The sequence below is a fragment of the Trachurus japonicus genome, chromosome 22, assembly GCF_045865225.1.
Source record: "Trachurus japonicus isolate A0001 chromosome 22, Traja_1.0".
Classification (NCBI taxonomy): domain Eukaryota; kingdom Metazoa; phylum Chordata; class Actinopteri; order Carangiformes; family Carangidae; genus Trachurus; species Trachurus japonicus.
Window position 1 is genome coordinate 10,348,379 of NC_140928.1, and position 18,383 is coordinate 10,366,761.

At 39.3% G+C, this 18,383-nt stretch overlaps 2 protein-coding genes across 2 annotated transcripts; one reads left to right on the plus strand and one right to left on the minus strand.

Annotated features, from left to right (window-relative positions):
* Window positions 1-297: 297 nt before the first annotated feature.
* On the minus strand, window positions 298-9,469 carry gmfb (glia maturation factor, beta). Its single transcript, XM_085766779.1, has 7 exons — window positions 9,339-9,469; window positions 6,798-6,894; window positions 5,733-5,782; window positions 5,416-5,467; window positions 5,172-5,252; window positions 4,989-5,062; window positions 298-3,743 (listed from the first exon to the last, which is right to left on the minus strand). The coding sequence occupies exons 1-7, from the start codon at window positions 9,339-9,341 to the stop codon at window positions 3,672-3,674; spliced, it is 429 nt and encodes a 142-aa protein (XP_085622905.1). The 5' UTR covers window positions 9,342-9,469; the 3' UTR covers window positions 298-3,671.
* Window positions 9,470-11,309: 1,840 nt separating this feature from the next.
* Window positions 11,310-17,424, plus strand: lgals3a (lectin, galactoside binding soluble 3a). The gene is made up of 6 exons (XM_085766844.1): window positions 11,310-11,465; window positions 11,914-11,931; window positions 12,024-12,731; window positions 13,939-14,027; window positions 14,337-14,493; window positions 16,345-17,424. The coding sequence occupies exons 2-6, from the start codon at window positions 11,917-11,919 to the stop codon at window positions 16,498-16,500; spliced, it is 1,125 nt and encodes a 374-aa protein (XP_085622970.1). The 5' UTR covers window positions 11,310-11,465; window positions 11,914-11,916; the 3' UTR covers window positions 16,501-17,424.
* Window positions 17,425-18,383: the final 959 nt, after the last annotated feature.

The following is an 18,383-nucleotide window of genomic DNA, read 5'->3' on the forward strand; positions in this document are numbered from 1 at the left end:
GCAGAACCAGTTTCAATGCCCCCCCTGCTGGTTCTGACCATGGACACACCTAAACATCTTAAGTGCCTTAAACTCATGCACTCATGTATGTACAATTGTACATACACGTACTCTATATATAGTAATTTCTTTACCCATACAGTATTCTATTCATTATTAATGCTTGTCTTTGCTACACTACTGCTTGTTCTCTCCATTTCATCCATCATAAATATGATAATACACATGACATAATGATGCACATGCTAATCATACATCCAGATGTGTTTGAAAATAGCAGTCATCTGAAAACAGAGGTAAACATCGCTGCAATTTTATTTGGACAATAGGACAATAGACACTTTATAAAGTATGGGAAAATACAAATATCTCAAGTTTCACTGATGCCATGAGGCAGCTGATTATGATACATGTTTCAGGTGTTTTTATTAAAAAGGAAAGGGAATACTAGGCATTTGTTCAGAGAAGACACCAAAAGCTGAACAACACATTTGCAGGTTACAGAAAAAGACGCAAAAGGCCAAATACATAACAGGCTCACCATATAAAAGGAAAAGCTATTCGATCCACAGGACATAACCAGATAGATGGCTCAAAACCAAAAGGGAAATCTTTTTCCAATAGACCATGTACTGGGAAAATCATTTTTCATACATGACCGATGTACAGTCTGTTATGTCCCTGTTCCATGAGAACATATAAAAGAAGATGGGCAACACCAGATGTTTGAGATGCAACCATTTCTAATAAACTTAATAATTTAATATCAATTCTCAGTTCTGCAAGAAAACATGCAACAGAAAAGCAAATTCTTGAATGTGTCAGATCTATGCAAACTGTTCAGACATACGTTAAAGCATGCACTTCTTATACAGTAGCTTTCCACATTTTAGAGGTTTAAATAATTTCCTTTGAACCAGAGAACAACTAAACATATTTTTTATGTATTCACATCAAAAGCAGCACATTGCACACACAGTATTTCAAGTGAAATACTAAGACTGTTTCAGGGTTAGCCTGTATTGCTATTGTCAAAAGAAAATCCTTATATTTCAGTCGACAGAGACTCTTGATTTCACTGTGCATTTTTGAATGTCTGTAAAAGGAGCAGGTCTTAGGGCCATGAAACTTCCTGTACTCATAAAGTATAGCACACAACTCCAGCTCAGGTAATAATAATTACCCAGATGGAGTTCTGTTTTTCTGCCACAGCAGCATAACATCAAGCTGGTAGTTTAAACCTTAGTCCATATTTTATTAGTAGATAGAAAAACAAGTGATTACAGTTATATCCCATTGTTCCTGTTAGGCTTAACCTTGCCTGACATGTAAATCATAAATGATTTTCTAACATTTGACATCATCACTAAATGATTTACAGGACATGCTGTGATTGTGCGTACATACTGTATCTTTGAGTCCGATATTTAGAAAAAGAAATTGTTTCTATTATGTAATACAACCAGGATTATAATTAAGACAGAAAAAAGAGTAGTGTCTCACTGAATTTACAGATCATAAAGTTTAAAAAAAAGATTAGTGTTATAGAAAAATGTCCCCAACAAAGCTTTTTTCAATCACCATCTAATTATCCTCACACAAAACATATGTGTCGTGTTTTCATTTTGGCCTCATGGTTTTTCAAAACAGACATAAATATGACAAAAAATGTCAGACAAGGCATTGGTCTGGTCGACCTAGCAGTAGGACATGTGGTCATTTCCTGCCTCATCAGCTACAACCCTCCCATACCTGTTCCCAAAGTACAAGTTTCAGTATCAGAAATCTGCTTCTCAAGTCATCCACTATCACTATAATGAGTTTTTCTTTCCCCCTCTCATATTGGTCACATAAAACCATTTAATAGCATCTAGCAATTTTGAGAACAATTTATTAAGCTTTGAACTATCAGAGGCTGTTGTTAAGAGCTGCTAATCCTTTAAGTATTTATTAGTCAGGTTTAGTTTTAGTGTGCTACACTGCTCTACATGCAGTTTTAGAGGATTTTGGGGTGTGAAAATGGCAGCATGTGGAAAATTACACTTTTTTCTTGTTGTTTTATCTGTAGCACACAGAATATGAGATGTGCCTAAAGCTAAAATGAGATATTTTAACCTCAATCGAATGATAGAATACAGGTCAAATGCAACAGAAAAAAAAAGTGCAACTGTCTAATTCACTTACAGACTTCACTTAGACGTTGGCACAAAATATGACCTGCTGGCACATTCAATTCACAATTATCAGTATCAGCCTTCTCATTGGTCGAACCCTGTTGTTTATGGAGAATGTAAATTTCGCAGATGCTTCACTTTACCTACCCTAAATTTTAAGCACAACCGGCGTTTGGAAAAAAAATCGCAGCCGTTCACTGTCGTAAACTGTGACCACCACGAAGCAATCAAAGTGGCTTTACATCAGAATTAAGCGCAACATTCATAAACACTAATAACAGTAATAGCTATAATGCACAATATTAGCAAACAATCTCCCTAAGGACACAGTAACCTGCTTATACAGAGTAGCCCAGTAGAGTAAAAAGAGGGCAGGTGGTTCTGCCCCGTGTGCAGTGTTTTCACGACTGTCGCGGTCACCAGAGACGAAGGTTTGTCGTATAAATTGCTCAGTCTGGAATGTTTCGGTGGAAAATTGCTGTTTTCCTGGGATGTGGTGCAGGTCAAAAGGCAGAATACAAGCTCTGCCAAAGATTCACACCGTCTCTCCTTTAAGCTGTGATCTGACTGACTCGCACAAAGGCAATTCTGCTCCGTGTGATGTACGAACTACTTCAGGCCCTGCTGTCAGCGTGTTCATGTGAACAGGAGACGGTACAACATATCACATATACTGTAAGTCTTAGGAGAGCGTCTTGTCTAATGGTCGTAGTAGTGTTAGTGAGTTTGTTACTGAAATTTAAATTTAAATGCCCTTAAAACAAATACTGAAAGAGACTAAACGGACTAAACTCTAAAGAATTGCTGTGTGAATTGTGGCTGTGATTGTTCAGGCAGGAAGTTTGTTTTTCACAACATATGGAAATGAATGCTATAAAGTGTAAGCTTACGTAACCCTAGATACACCAGAGAAAAGAAAAAAATAAATCTAAAAAGTAAGACTCCCTCAATTGATGAAAAAAATGTTAAACATAAAACGGTGTAAACTACTCAAGGAAACGGAAACCGTTGTTAAAATGCCTTTAAATTCTCCTGAATGAACATGATGAGGAAGGGCGGATGAGCACTATCAATTTCTGTTCACTTCAAGAGCTATGGGAGTGTTAATTCAATACAGACACATAACTGGCACATGGAGAGATCGTATATGGGAGACAAAAGCAGACCTGTGTCAAATAGTATTTTCAGTTTTAGGCTGCCAGATGGGTGAGCTTCAGTTAAGTGCCACAGATGTCGACAGTCGCAGGATTCAAGCATACTCAAACTCCTGTGACCGTTTGAACTGTCGGGGGCAAACTAAGAGTTGTAACATCACCTAAACTCCACCAAAGAGGCCTAAAACTGAGAACAGAGGGTGTTTTTGCACAGTATTTAAATCAGGACTGGAAACAAAGAGGAGGGAAACGTTAACCGTGGTGTGCTCTTCCCCCAGAGATGACACAAGCTGCGCATCCTGGGTCCTCCTCACATCCCAGACCTCTGCATGAGGTGGAGACTTTAGCGGAAGAAGCCGAGTTTCTCTCTGAGCCACTCCTCCGTGAGGTCCTCTGTGTTTCTGATCTCAAACACCTGGGAGACAAAAAGCAGGGAAAAGGCTTCATGAAAACATCTCATTCATTCAGTCTGATATGAGACTCTGACAGCTGGTATTATCAATGACATCAGTCATTTGGTAAGTTTCAAATGTTTGTTAACATTAACGTTAATTTGCCTTTATTTAGAGATTTCAAGATTATATGGACCGATACTTATTCCAACAGCCCTATAAAAAATGTTTTGAGCCATGCAACATCTGCCAATACACACACTTGTTTTTATTAATTGGTGTTTCCTTTTTTCTTTCTTTATTGATACATTTTGATTTGAGATGTTTAGCTAGTATTTCTTTTTTGTTAACGAGACGATTTGGGTTGTTTAATCTCACAATCTTTCTTTAATCCTATAATGTATTAGATTTTTGTGTTTTGTTCCCATTTTTCACATTTAGAGATAAAAGATTACAATATGGAAGAAACACAGCAACAACTGATAATGCAGTAGGGGTTAGATAATGTAACAACATGCAGAACTAAATAGATTAAAATGTCATCAATTGCAGTGGATTGATAAAGGATTCAGAATAGATCCCTTTGATTTTTTTTGTTTCACACTTTATTTTGTTGTTTTAATTGTGAGAGGATACAACTAACCTACACTTGACAAACCATAATGACAAAGTGAAAACATTGTTTTATACAATTTTTTTTTTTAATTTATTGTAAATCAACCTGTTTGCTTTAATCACCCCTATAATGTGTCCAAAACTGTCAACTAACTCCACTTGTGGGAAACTGAGCTCGTTGGACATAAATAGTTTTGAGAAGGTGCACACACACACCTGTGTTTTTAAGATTCCACATTTCACACTGCATGTCAGGACAAAACCCAAACCATGAAACCCACAAGGAAATCTCTAGACACAGGAGCTGCAAAAATTGTGTAACGAAAGAAATTTGGATTGACGACTCCTCCTAAAGTTTATCAAACCGAAGTATGTGTGTGTGTGTGTGTGTAAACTTCTATGGAGAGATCTGGAGTTCACATACACTTCTCATCTTAAGAGGCTCCTCCAAGGCAAATATGAGATAAACTGCTCAAATCCAGGTTTGTGAAGCTTGTAGAGTTTCACCAAATAAGTTTAAAAACTGTAACTGTTGCCAAGGAGACCTCTGTAAAGCACTTTCCTAAATACCACATTGAGAGTTTATGTGACAGATATTTGCAAAGCTGTATCACAGTGTTGCCTTTCTCTCAGCCCAGTCTAAATTCACTAACCTTGGTCAGTTCAACAGTTTGCACCAGTTTGTTTTTGCTTCCTGCGTACATCATCTGCTGCTCCGGTCTGCAACCTGCCACACACACACACAAAAACAGCAAATACATATTTATACGTTTCCTTAATGACATGACATCATGACATCTTTAATCAAACGTAACTCCAGAGACGATCTTACTCACCCACTGGGCTGGAGAAGATGAAGCAGAGGGGATAAGACACACGTCCATCATCATGCTGGTACTTATAACTATAGACGATAAATGTTCCTGGTGCTAAGGACAAGTCATTTAGTTCATATGAAGACATGAACAGAGGAAACTAACATGTACATATTATCTGTGAGTAAAATCATCTACTTTAAGCAAAATCCGATTGATTGATTGATTGACAGTTGATATTAGGCCGATCATTAATTTGAAGGATATCTTGGCTGTCTCTCAGGCAGTTCGTCCTTCAGATCATCAGGAGAAATGTCCTAAAACAAGACACACATGAGATCAACATTCAGTCTGAAGTTACACTTTATTTAAACAGACGATTATACATTAACTTTAACAGAGGGTCAGACCAAAACAAAGTTCAATGAGTCCACTATCCCTTTTTAATGATGTAGTGTAGTGTGAACTTATTAACTACAGAATTCACTCTGGTTTTATTTCCAATGTGGTGGTTAAACATCGACAGAGAATAGAGTACATCAGATCATAATGAGAGAAAATAAGATAATAGATAACTCATACCTCATGCTCTTCATCAAGAATAACAAGCTGCTTGTCTTTGTCAATCTTCACTGTAGAGTAAAAAAAAAAAGAAAGCACGACAATAAGAAGCTTTGGCATTAGCTTAGCTGTGGGTTCATTAATAATGCATCATTTTAAGACAACAATAAAAAAAAGGTATTTGTTCATGTTTTCTGTTTAACATCGGCTTGATGTCTCTCTGCCTTTACAGTCGATGCATTCCTGCAGTAATCCAATTTAGCAGCAGTGACATTGTGACCCGGAGCTGGTGGAGGACAAAGCTGTAAGCTGAGTTTGAGTCAAAGTGATGCAATACTACACTGTCACACCACCTGCTGTGTTTGAAGCATCTCTCCCCCCTCCAGTCATACACTGTCTGTCACTACCTTACATTTCTTATTAATGTAGTAATATGTTACATTTCCTTTATCGTTTCATATTCTAGAGATGAATGTGTTTCTTTTTCTATAATGGCTGTTTTTTTTATTAACCTGTGGAAACAGCTGTAAACATCGACATGTACTTGGAAAACACGTTTTATGCACTAGTTCTTTTCAACTAAACCCTGGCCTTAATCCAACCTTAAGACCCCTGACTTTATTGAAATTCTCCTTTAAAAAATGTCAGCGGCAGGAAGTCAGTGTGGACCTGAGGTTGCTCCTGGATTTCAAACTGTAGTAAAGCAAAACTAATCTTGATTAGAAACCAAAAATCTATTCCTGAAATATTGTGAATTTGGATTAATCCAAATCTTCATTTGTGTGATGCCGGAGTTTAAAGAGGCCGAGCGTCCGCCTCCATCTTGTTCCACACAGCAGGAGGCAGTGACCAATCTGCATTTAACCTACAAGTGCTGGGTTATGGCTTAGACTTTACTGAAGGAAGGCACATTTTTGGAGGCGACCCAATTCTGTAAACGGCTATAGATTTTTGATACTGCAAAAATAACACATCAATGTCAATTTACGCTGAAATAACGATATTCCTTACATCACCATACCGATTCCTGCTTGACCTTCAAAACGATATCAATAAATCAACACAAAATGCGTTGCTGGTACTCACTGACGATGGCAGCGTTGTTGGTCTCCTTCCGGAAACGAAACTGCCTCAGCTTTTTGACCAGATCTTCATCCACATCGCACACCACCAGTGATTCACTCTGACAGGAAATAAACAGGCAAAGACAAAGGTCACTTGTGTTTCTAATTCATAAAATTCAACTAGAGCTCATCTAACATCGTAAAAGGAAAAACAAACCGGGCTGTGCATCCTAATCTGTTGCCAAATAACTTGTGTTTTACTTGGCTTCATGAATTTAGGGATATTTGCAGAGGATTTGGATGTATAGAAGACATCTGCAGCGTCACAGACTGTAGCTGTTAGTTATGGTATATTGAGTCAGATTTTTCCACTGTATCTCTCCAATACAGATATTTTTAAACAATAAATTTGAAATTTTGTATAAGTTTTTTTTTTGACAATTTGATTTGACTGCAACAAGTGAACCCATTGTATTCCTAAATATCTAATTTTATCTAATCTAAAAGAACATGAGAATATCTGGAACTTAAATATGACTTACATTTGTACTTAAAACTTTGACTTTCAACTGTACTACCAAACTTATGCCTTTGCTTATTGCTGCATACCAAGTGTTTTGTATCTTGAAACAATCTTTCTGCAGGATTCATAACAGTACGATTTCATTGGTTTGAACCTGTCATACACACACACACACTCTCACATAACATTACATAACTCGAGCACAAAGACATAAACTCTTTAAGCGTCTGTGCAGAGTCTCTGAAATCTATAATTACACCTTCCTGAACAGATGGCTGGTGGGAGTCAGGATTTCACTGAGCTCTGAGAAAAAGATCTTTGCAGATTAAAAAGAGACCGGAGTGTGTGTGGTTGGGACTCTTGGGAAGAAAAGAAAAGAAAAAAAACAGGATGCAGAGGAACAGGGGAAGATGAGGAACAGGCATGACCAAAAAAAAAAAAAAAGCCGGAGGTGGCCACAGGTTTACTTCTGGTTTAAATTCCTTGGGGGAAACTTCAACTCTGCGCTTAGACTGAAGCATAAAGGTGGAACAATGAAACAGTATCGCGGTGTTAATGTTGGTCGACACTGTGGAGAGTTGAGCTGTCATGACACGCAGTCAAAAACCCAGGGGACTCATTATTCATCATGATTGAGGCGAGCTAGCATGAAGGCAGCTCCCAAAACCGAGGCGTGTTGAAACACATCACTGCGAGCCACCCAACAGGAAGCCCGGCACTCGAGTCTTCAAAATAAAAGCATTACAAATTGTGTGTAAAAGTATCAGTGATTAAGCTGTGCTAAATTATTATCTTTATTAAACACAAAACAGTGAGCTTGTACAAAGTGCCTCTAACAATTATTTTTATTCTGGATTATTATGACAAAAAAAAAAACCCACACATTCTTCCAGATGCCTTTAGATGACATCTTCAGTGTCTTGTTTTGTTTATCGCACAGTCTAAAGATACTCAACTACCAGATAATGGAATAAAAATCCAACAAACTGGCTCACGTTTGGTATGAATGACCTCTATTATTCATCGCTTTTCAATAAGTTACCAAACAACAAAACAAAAACCTTTGCACAAAATACAAGGACTGCAATGAACACAGTAATTACTGTGCACAAGTTTCAACCAAAGTACAAAACACAAAAAAAGTGCTCTGTGCACAGATGATGTTCACATTAAAACATGTCCCAAAGCATAACACTAAATTTACAGATCAGTGAAGCAAAGAAACATAATGTGGCACGTCGTGTTTATATTATTTTTGTTGATTGATCTTACAGGTGCTTAAAAAGTGTGTATTTCAAATACAACCATTGCACTCTGTTGAACACAGAGTAAACCAAAGCACATAAATATGCAATCACAATTTTATCTGATTTTTTTTTTCATGCAGAATGGCCAATAAATACAAAACATTTTTTTTTACAGGAGGATACTTGATATGACTGTTGTAATACTACAGTATATTCACATTATTAAGGAATATGTGAGCTGCAGTTTAGATATAATGGCCACAATTAGGAGCACAGCATTTTGTGTTTTGTGTTCTGACTAAGACTACTGCCAACGTGATTAACGTGACATAACGCAGCTTGAAAAGAAATTAAAACATAGTATGATAGAAAGCTATAAACCGGATTCAACATTTGAGATTTGTAATACCGGTATATGTATTTGGCTTTATCTGTTGATTATAAGATTCATGCTACTTTCTGTTACATTGAAAACATAAAGAGCTCCAAGGGTTTATCTGAAATGAAGAATTAAAGGGTAGGCACCTTCTTTTTACAGTCTATGGTAGGCACTTACTCGACTACGTGCATTTTATTTTGAAATCCGACGCCGGAAGTCCGCCGACGCCTTTCTGTCTGACTTCACAGAGGGTGGAACTCTGGGGCTAAGCTAACAGGCTAACGCTAGCCAATCTACGACCTTACTTTTCCTCAATAGTCTCCGAAAACTTCACATTAGTTGCGAGTACACGATTAAAGAAAGCAAACAGCGAAAGAGCGCCAGGGTCTCTGAAAACAACACGGAACAACTTACCATTGTTGTAGAGTTAAAATCTCCCTGAAGCTGCAGCTGCTGCTCTGACTGGTTAGAGACGCTTTCAATGTTTTTTTTTTTTCGTACTTCACATCATCTTGTGACTGGTTTGGCCAATCCCACACGAGGCAGCGCCCCCCCTCCTTTAAAAGTTGGTCATAAATCTGTCTCCATAGCCTACTATTGTTACAGTCACAAATGAATGAAAGCCTCCCATTAATATTTAAATTATGAAGTAAATAATAAAGTAAACCTTCAAGTCAGCTAATTGTTTGTTTTTATTGTTTAATAAAGCAAAACAACACCACTGTATCTGATTTTTCTTTTTTTAATAATTTGACAGTAACTTAAAAACAACAACAACAATATTATTATATTAACACTAACAGTATTTTTGATAGAAACTGCTGTCCCTGGCCAGATGTTAAAACTGAAAAAGGGCAACAATTAAGTAATGCATTAAAGTGCAACTTATGAATTTACCTGATTAAAGCTCATGATAGGACACATATAGATATATACAGTACAAAAAAAATGATATAGTGGCTTAATGACAACTCATGATGCAAGGCTGTAACCATGGAGTCAACACTGGGGGGGACCAAATCTCTCTCTTTCTCTATATACTGTATATACACGGTAAATTCGCTAACACATGGGCTACTTTTTTATTTTTTATTTTTTAATCAGCTAGCTATATATTGGGGGAGGGGGAGGGTACATTTTGAGCATTTGAATTTTTGGGGAGATGTGCCCCCCCCATGAGATGTGTCCCCCCCCCAGTGTATATGGTAATTGCCTTGTCATGATGGCATTATGCACATTTAATTCATCATCATTAGCTATTATTATATAGCCTATATAAAATATATATATATATGTATGTGGATATAACACTTTTAAGGAGAAAAGTGAAAGTGAAATCAAATAAATGTTTTTGTCAGTTTTTTATCAGTCAAATGTTAGGTGAGCGTTCCTGTGGCAGTCTGTTATTCATTCATGGCTGTTGTTAGGTAATGATCACTAGGCCCTTTTGTGGATATCAGGCCGTGCTGTCCTGAATCTACTGGGCCCCATGACAGCCAACACCTGTGTAGCCCTGACCTAACCTACCTTTAAGCCGCCTTTAGCTCCTACTCTCACCCACGCAGAGAGCTGACATCCTGCGGCTAGTCACAGCTTCATACTGCATCTGATGAGGCTGAACATCCACAGCCCCCATTGACAGGCAGTGTCATGTCCCAGCCACTCCTACTTGATTAGCTCCTATAGATTCAAGAAATACCAGTGCAGCATGAAAGGCTCCTATAAGTGATCAATCTGGGCTTATTTCCACAGTAGAAACTCTCTCTAACCTCTAAATAAACAGTAATAATTCTGAACATGTGGAGTTAGCCTCATGTATATGAAAACAATCATTATGCACACATCTGGATAAAAACAGTGTATTACGATTAATGTACGTAAACAGAGAAAATAAACATGTTCAGAAGATAAGCAGAATAGCCTACTAAAAACATAGCTTTTCACTGAATCAATATTACAAGTTTTTTTTAAATGTGTGATAGTGCATTTGTTTTTACATTTAATGGTTCTAACTCTACATTATACAGACATATAAACATCTGTAACTAGTCCCAAGTTTGTACAAACCAGTGCACACACATCTGGATAATATAGACCTACTTGTACCTAAAGTAGGCTAACCCTCCCCACAGCCTCCTCCCACCCCCGGAAAAAAAGAGAAATGCATGATGTCAGTGTCCTACATGTGTTTGAAAATTAAACACAACCAACACACATAAAAAAAATACATACAGGCTCTTTAAAAAAGAAAAAGAAAAGAAGAAGCAACATTTATGTCCCGTGCTTTCGTTTGTTTCTACTTTTTTTTTTTTTACATAAAAAAAAAAAACTTGGGTGTGTGTGCGCGCGCCTTTGTGTAACATTACGTCATCAGTCCTCCTCCCCTTGTGTGCGTGCGTGCAGCTGTGACGTCAGCTTGTAGTCCTCCTGTCCCCCTCGGCAGCAGGCAGCTAAAGTAGCTGGCTAACTGGCCCCCACCGCTGGACAAACCACCGCCGTTGCCCGTCACAGTCGTCTGAAAGGAGTCCATCTTCTGGCGAGGTAACACCAAACATTAGCTTTTACTTACTTTTATTTTATTTTTATTTTATTTTTTTAACACCACGGAGCTAAAAAATAAACAACACGAGCTAAGCATCTGAACAGTTAGCTGCTGCTAGCTAGGTTTCGTACTAGTCAACTGTGTGTATGTGTGTGTGAAACATCAGTTTAAGAAAATGTATTTCAAGAGCCAACACCCCCCGTTAATGTGCTGATAAAGTCGGTGTAGCATCTGTGTAGCTCGTTGGGAAAACAGTTCAGTTCAGTGGAGCTGCTTTGACTCTGCAACAAATGGGTTTTGTTGATCATGAGTCGGGGATGGAAACATTTACTGTGCCATTACTCAGAGCCAGTGTGTGTGTGTGACATGCCTCACAGTGTGAGACAGTGTTTGTTTTAATGGCTTCCGTAATGAAACTAATGAAAGTTGTGTTGTGTTTTGTTGTAGATCATGGCAGATTTCTCGGTAAGTCCTTCATTTTCTGGTGTTTACAAGTTCTAAGAATGATTAAGAAGAGATTTAACCAAGAGTTACTCTCACTTTCTCTTTTGCTTCAGCTGACAGATGCTTTAGGAGATGACAGCCCGAGCCAGGCGAAGAAAATGGGCAACACTAACCCGTCTGCCCCTGCCAGCAACCCCCCACCTGCTTCTAACCCCGGATGGCCCGGTTCTGCCCCTGGGGCCCCCACCCAGCCGTCTGCCCCGGGTGACTACAGTGGTGGGTCGTCAGGCCCTGGAGCGCCGGGTCAGTTCCCGTTTCACTCTGGCCCCGGAGCGCCAGGACAATACCCAGGACCTCCGTCAGCACCCGGGGGGTTCCCGCCCGGTCCTGGGATCCCTGGACAGTATCCTGCACCGGGGGCTCCGGGGCAGTTCCCCTCTGGCCCCGGCGCCCCCGGCCAGTTCCCGGGGCATTATCCACCTGAAGGAGCTCCGGGGCAGCTACCGGGAGGCCCTGTTCCTTACCCAACCGGACCATTCGCCTCTGGCCCCGGGGCGCCGTCTGGGCCTTATCCAAACGTGCCTTTCCCCGGTGGTCAGCCAGGAGGAAACGGCATGTACGGACCGGGCGGCCCGGGCGGATTCCCCCCTCCAGCCGGCCCTGGCGCTTTCCCTGCATTCCCTGCTGGAGGCTTCCCCCCGCTACCCACTGGGTCATGGGGACCACCTGCAGGCGGCGGCTTCCCTCCTGCCCCCGGCCCCTTTGGCCCTGGCCCGGGGCCTATGGGTCCATATGGTGGACCTACTGCTCCAGGTGGCATGGTGAGTATCAGCACTGTGTGTGAATGTAATTATATTGCTTGCTTGCTGCATTTCTTTACTCGTGTTTTTGCTCTGGTGTGTGGTGGAGCATCTATTTTGGTGTGGCAGTCTCTTGGGTTCAGGGTGGGAAGTTACAGCCAGATATTAGTTAAATGTTGTTAATCCTTCTTTGTGGGTGGTAAATACATCTACACTTCTAGCCAACTCGGCTCTCTTCTGGCACAAGGTCTCCTCTATGATACTCAGTAAGACTCATTTGGTGTTTGCCTACTACTGCAGCTGGTGGAAAAAGAATTTTTTTGGCTGTGGTTGGATTATTTATTTATTTTTCTGTCTTTGGCTCTGCTGAGGTGCAAAGCAAAACATAACTCAGAATTATCAAATATACAAAAGTCGTTATCAAAAAATGTATTTTTGTCTTTCAGCCCAGATATAATCCACCATATTTTTGAAAGCAATGAACTCAACTTTTCAGTCGGACAAGGACGTCACCTCCAGAATCAACATATGGTTTGATTAGTGCCAAAGACTGGATATGCTTTTATATATATATCTATCTATCTACACACGCAGTATACAGTTATTGTTTTCATCAAGTGCAATATAATTTGGGATTACACTTTTACACAAAGCTCATGTTTAATGTGTTAAGTCACACACTATCTGCTGAAATCACAGTCTGTATGTTCATCACTCTGTGCACATTGACTTGTCGTTTTTGTAGTTGATGATGATTAAAAGGTGTTTTTTTGTTTTCTGTCAATTTGCTTTGAAGTCACTTTGTAAAGCTGATGCCTTAATGTTATAAAAAAATGTTGAAAACAGATTTTTACTTCATTGTCTTAACTAATCATTGTGAATTGCATAAGAGTGGAAAGAGGTGGTGAGTCACTGGGGTGTTGCTATAGGAATGTGGGCAGGGTCAAAGCGCTGAATAATGTTTAACTAAAATTTCCTTCTTTATTTTAATGACATCAAACACTTTGCTGTATTTGACCATTCTCAGACTATTTATAGTTAATACATAATTTATATACTGGTGAATAAATGTGAACCTTTCTACAGTTGTCCACAGGGATATAACCAGCAGGGGTAACACTATTTGTAATTTCTGTATTTTGTTTTATTAACACATACAAAAGCAGAAATTAACTTAATTTCAAAATAAAAGTAACGTGATGATTGAAAATGTAAATATTTCTTGCAGATGGTGCCGTACGACCTCCCACTTCATGCTGGAATTATGCCACAACTTTTGATCACAATAGACGCGGAGCCTTTACCTGGTGCAGACAGGTATGGACCAGAGTCTGCCGCCATTTCTGCTGTCAGGGATGCTCTCTGTTTGAGGAGGAAACATATTTGAATGACTGATAATAACCCTGCACCCACACTAATCTCCCAGATCAATGTTGTCATCTGACTCCTGATTCATATAGTTAGTGTCAGCCCACACCACACGCTGCACCATTTCCTTCCCCCTTTAACATGGTGTAATAGTAACAGTGGAAAAGGCGTTTGGGCTGCAAAATGAAAACATGTTTTTCCTTCCTCTTGTATTGGTTGTATTTTAGAATTAAAAAAAAAAAATCTCTTTTCTTGCAGGTTCAATGTTGACTTCATCAAAGGTCAAGATGTCATCTTTCACTTCAATCCCCGGTTTCCTGAGCAAACTATTGTTAGAAACTCTAAGTTTGCTGAATGCTGGGGACCAGAGGAGCGTGAAGGAGGCTTCCCGTTTGTCCCGGGACAACGCTTTGAGGTAAAGTGTTGCATACCTTGATAATCTTATACACAATTAAAGGGATAGTTCAGCATTTTGGCAAATTGGCCAAATTGCCATAATCCCTATAGTCATAGCAGTAGGTTTGTTACCTTTATTTGTCGGTGAAAGCTATTTTTAGAACGGCGGAGCAGAGCCGCAAGCTGTTCGGAGCTACGCTACGGAGGCTAATGGGATTTCTTGGTTTCCCTCATCAAACTCATCAAATACACAATCCAACAACTCCAATACACTCTGGTGGACAAGTTGTGACCTGCACATTCACCCGCTATGAGATAATAACGGAACGTTACGAGACAGAGTTGTTTTCGAGGCAAATGCAGAGACTGCAGCGGTTTTGCATGAACTTTCTGTTATTATCTCATAGCGTGGTGAATGTGCAGGTCACAACTTGTCCACCAGAGCGTTTTGGAGTTGTTGGATTGTGTATTTGATGAGTTTGATGACCAAGAAACCAAGAAATCCCATTAGCCTCCGTAGCGCAGCTCTGAGCAGCTCGCGCCCTGCTCCGCTGTTTTAAAAACAGCTTGCACCGACAATTAAGAGTTAACAAACCTACTTCTTAAACTATAAGGATTATGGCAAAATGTTGAACTATCCCTTTAAGCCTCTCTTATATACACAGATATGAAACTAGTTACACCTTTTGTCATTCTTATTACGACACTGACTTCAGCAAACTGGTATTTCCACCATGGCTCTGCTCAGTTTTAACCTAAGCAAACGTCAAATGAGTGAGAATAGGTGGAAACTCCTGTGTGAGGTTGGGAGACCTTTAACATCAGACAAATGGCCAATTCAGGCAAAAGGTGGACAGCAGCATGTGGACCTTTGTTCCAAGTTTGTCAGTCAGCCTGATAGTAGGTGCTAATTGGTTATGGAAAGAAGAGAGTGACCGAGTCGTCTGTTTTACATAAGATACTGAACATGGGTGAAACCTGCAATATAGTTAGTCATGGATGTACACAGTGACCTCACTGTGCACACAACACCTGAGTCCACAGCTGTTAAAGTTTTTACAAGACCAGAATTCATCCAGTGACTTTGCATTTAAAAAAAAAAAAAACATTATTTACTTTTGCAGTTTGTATTGACCTCATACAAAGGTGTTTAAAAAGATAAAGCTCTGCAGTCATTTTACCTGTGTTCGCCTTATTTAATCTGGGTCGCAGTGGTGATGCAGCACAACATGTTTTGAGCTCACTTTCATTTTGTAAATCAGGTTAGAAATGACAGACAACAATCTTTTCAAGGTCACACTGGTGTGAGTTTATGGCTTAGAGGAAGGTTGTTTTATGGTACAACTGCAGAATAAAGTGCAAGAATTAAACTTCCATGTGTAGCAGCCATAGGTAGAAGTCTATTTTACCTCATTCATATCAGTGTGTAAGATTAATTAACACAGGATAAGGAAGATATTTTTGCATATTTTTCCCTACAGTGTTCTGTCAACAGAAGCTTTTGTATTATCTTAACATCATTAAGCTGCATTCAGGGCTGCAAGTGAGGGTTATTTTTATAGAATAATAATTACACAATAATGAATTCTCTATTATTAGTTTTAGGCAACATTTTCATTGTGTTTGTTTGTTCAAATAGCACTCCCAACATGATAGGTATTCAGTTTACTGTCATTAAGACAAATAAAAGCAGCAAATATTTACATTTAAGGCGCTTGGATGACTACTTTACGGGCAGTTTGCCTTAAAAAAAAAAAAAAAAAAAGACTCATGAGCAGTCAATCAACTTACAGTTTCAGCTTGAGTTGAATTTCCCACAGTTACCTGCCGTGTCCTGACAGGTTTTTGTGCTGTTGTGTTCTCCCTGCAGCTGAAGATCCTGGTGGAGGAGGACATGTTTAAAGTGGCAGTGGACGGCACTCACCTGCTGGAGTACGAGCACAGAGTCGGCGAGCTGGAGGACGTCACCCTTCTGCGAATCTGCGGAGACATCACCCTCTACAGCGCGGCCCCGAGCATGATCTGAACCTCAGAGCTACTAAAACCGCACACGCTGCACAGGAGACATAGGTCCAATGTAACCACTGTATTTCTGTATTTGAAATCTCTTCAAGTACTTTGATGCATTTGATGGAATTTGCGAGGCACAATAGTCAGCACAGTGCAGTCTTTGCTCTCCTGGCAGATTAACCCAGGTTCTACACATTATAATCCTCCATTTCTTTTTTACAGGATGACTTCTCATTTTTTTAGCCACTCACAATCCGATATATTTTATGACATAACAGCTTAGTATTCAACCAGGTGAAGTGCATTTAATAGAGATATTTTAAGGAAATACTAATTTATTCCTAATGAAAAGATTGTAGGCCAAGTGGAAAAAGTGTGACATGCCCCAAACATTTCATATATTTTCCACTAGTATGCTGTATTTTGTTTACAGTATGTACTTGTATGCTTATTATTTTTGTCCTTTATATCAAAGCCTTGACAAGCCTTTGTAATGCATGAGAGTGTGATGATGCTGAAAATCAACGTGGTTTTCTTTCCGCAGTTGTATATCAGTGCTGGCCAACATAGAGTAGGCTAATCATGAAATTTATTCAAAATTAATTTAAATACAGACTCTAATCTCCTCCTTCGCTCAGTATTTATCCTCCTGAGCTCTCGGATGGGATGGTCGTGTAATGTTTTACAGTTTATGATTTCATGTCGAAGTCAAAAAAACTGAGAAAAACCTAAGGCTCAAATTAAAAATGTAGAAAATGGGAGAAACGGGCTCTCTGATTTGTTGCCAAAGATCACAATGGTAAAGTATTTTGAGATTGTTTGCTTATAAATAAAGGGGCAACAAATACAAATGCTGACTGATATTGCTGTTTTATTCAGAATAATGTGCACTTTTCATGAGCTACCTGCCTGCACATGTAATAAATGTTAGTTTCCCTGTGGGGATTTCTTTATTTTACCTAAACATGGAGGAAGCTAATCCTGTTAGCAGTCAAAACAGAGGGTTTCTAGTGTGTAGCATAGCCCCATCTATTGGACATATTACACTAATAAAGTGTGCATCCTGGATCACACTCCCTGTTATACACTAGACACCTATAGTCACTGTTTATCTGACAGATCATGAGTTTGAATCTAAAACAAGATCAGCCGAAGATGTCTGAAGACTCTCAGTCATGCAGACCTTGGTTGCATAATGCAAGACAATTCAACAGCAGCACAAATTGCAGCCTGCGAATACAATTGTACAATTTTTACTAGAATGGCTGTGAGTTTCACACAGACAACAATCTCTATGGAGTTTACTCATAAGAGTCTCAAAAAAACAACAACACCCAGTGATAGTGGCACTTCTGTGGACAGAACAGACAGAAAGGCTGTGTTGATAAGAGAGGTCAGAGGAGAACGACCGGCCTGGTCGGAGCTGATAGAAAATACTACAGGAGTGTTTTCTTGGCACGCTCCGTGCACCCTGACTACCGATCAATCATGGCTTGAATACCACAGCCTGTCAGGGTGTTATTGCTGACCATGTGTATCCATTTATGGCCACAATTTACCAATCTTCCCGCAGCCATAAAATCATCTCGGACTGGTTTCATGAACACACCGGGGAGTTCAGTGTTCTCACTCACAAGATTTAATCCTAATGTAAGACGTAAGACTGTTTATTTATCCTACACATGGGAAATTTGGTCGTTACAGTAGCATTGTAGCATACATGTGAAAAAAAGTAGAATAATATGCAAATGTAGAAATATAAAACAAAGAGAGAGAGACATTCTGTACAGTTATCTGCCAAATTATTTCAAGAGTATATACAGGTATAACAAGAACAGAATAAAAATGATATACACAGTGTTGGAAGTTGTAAGGTAATAAGAAGCTATTGCACAGTTG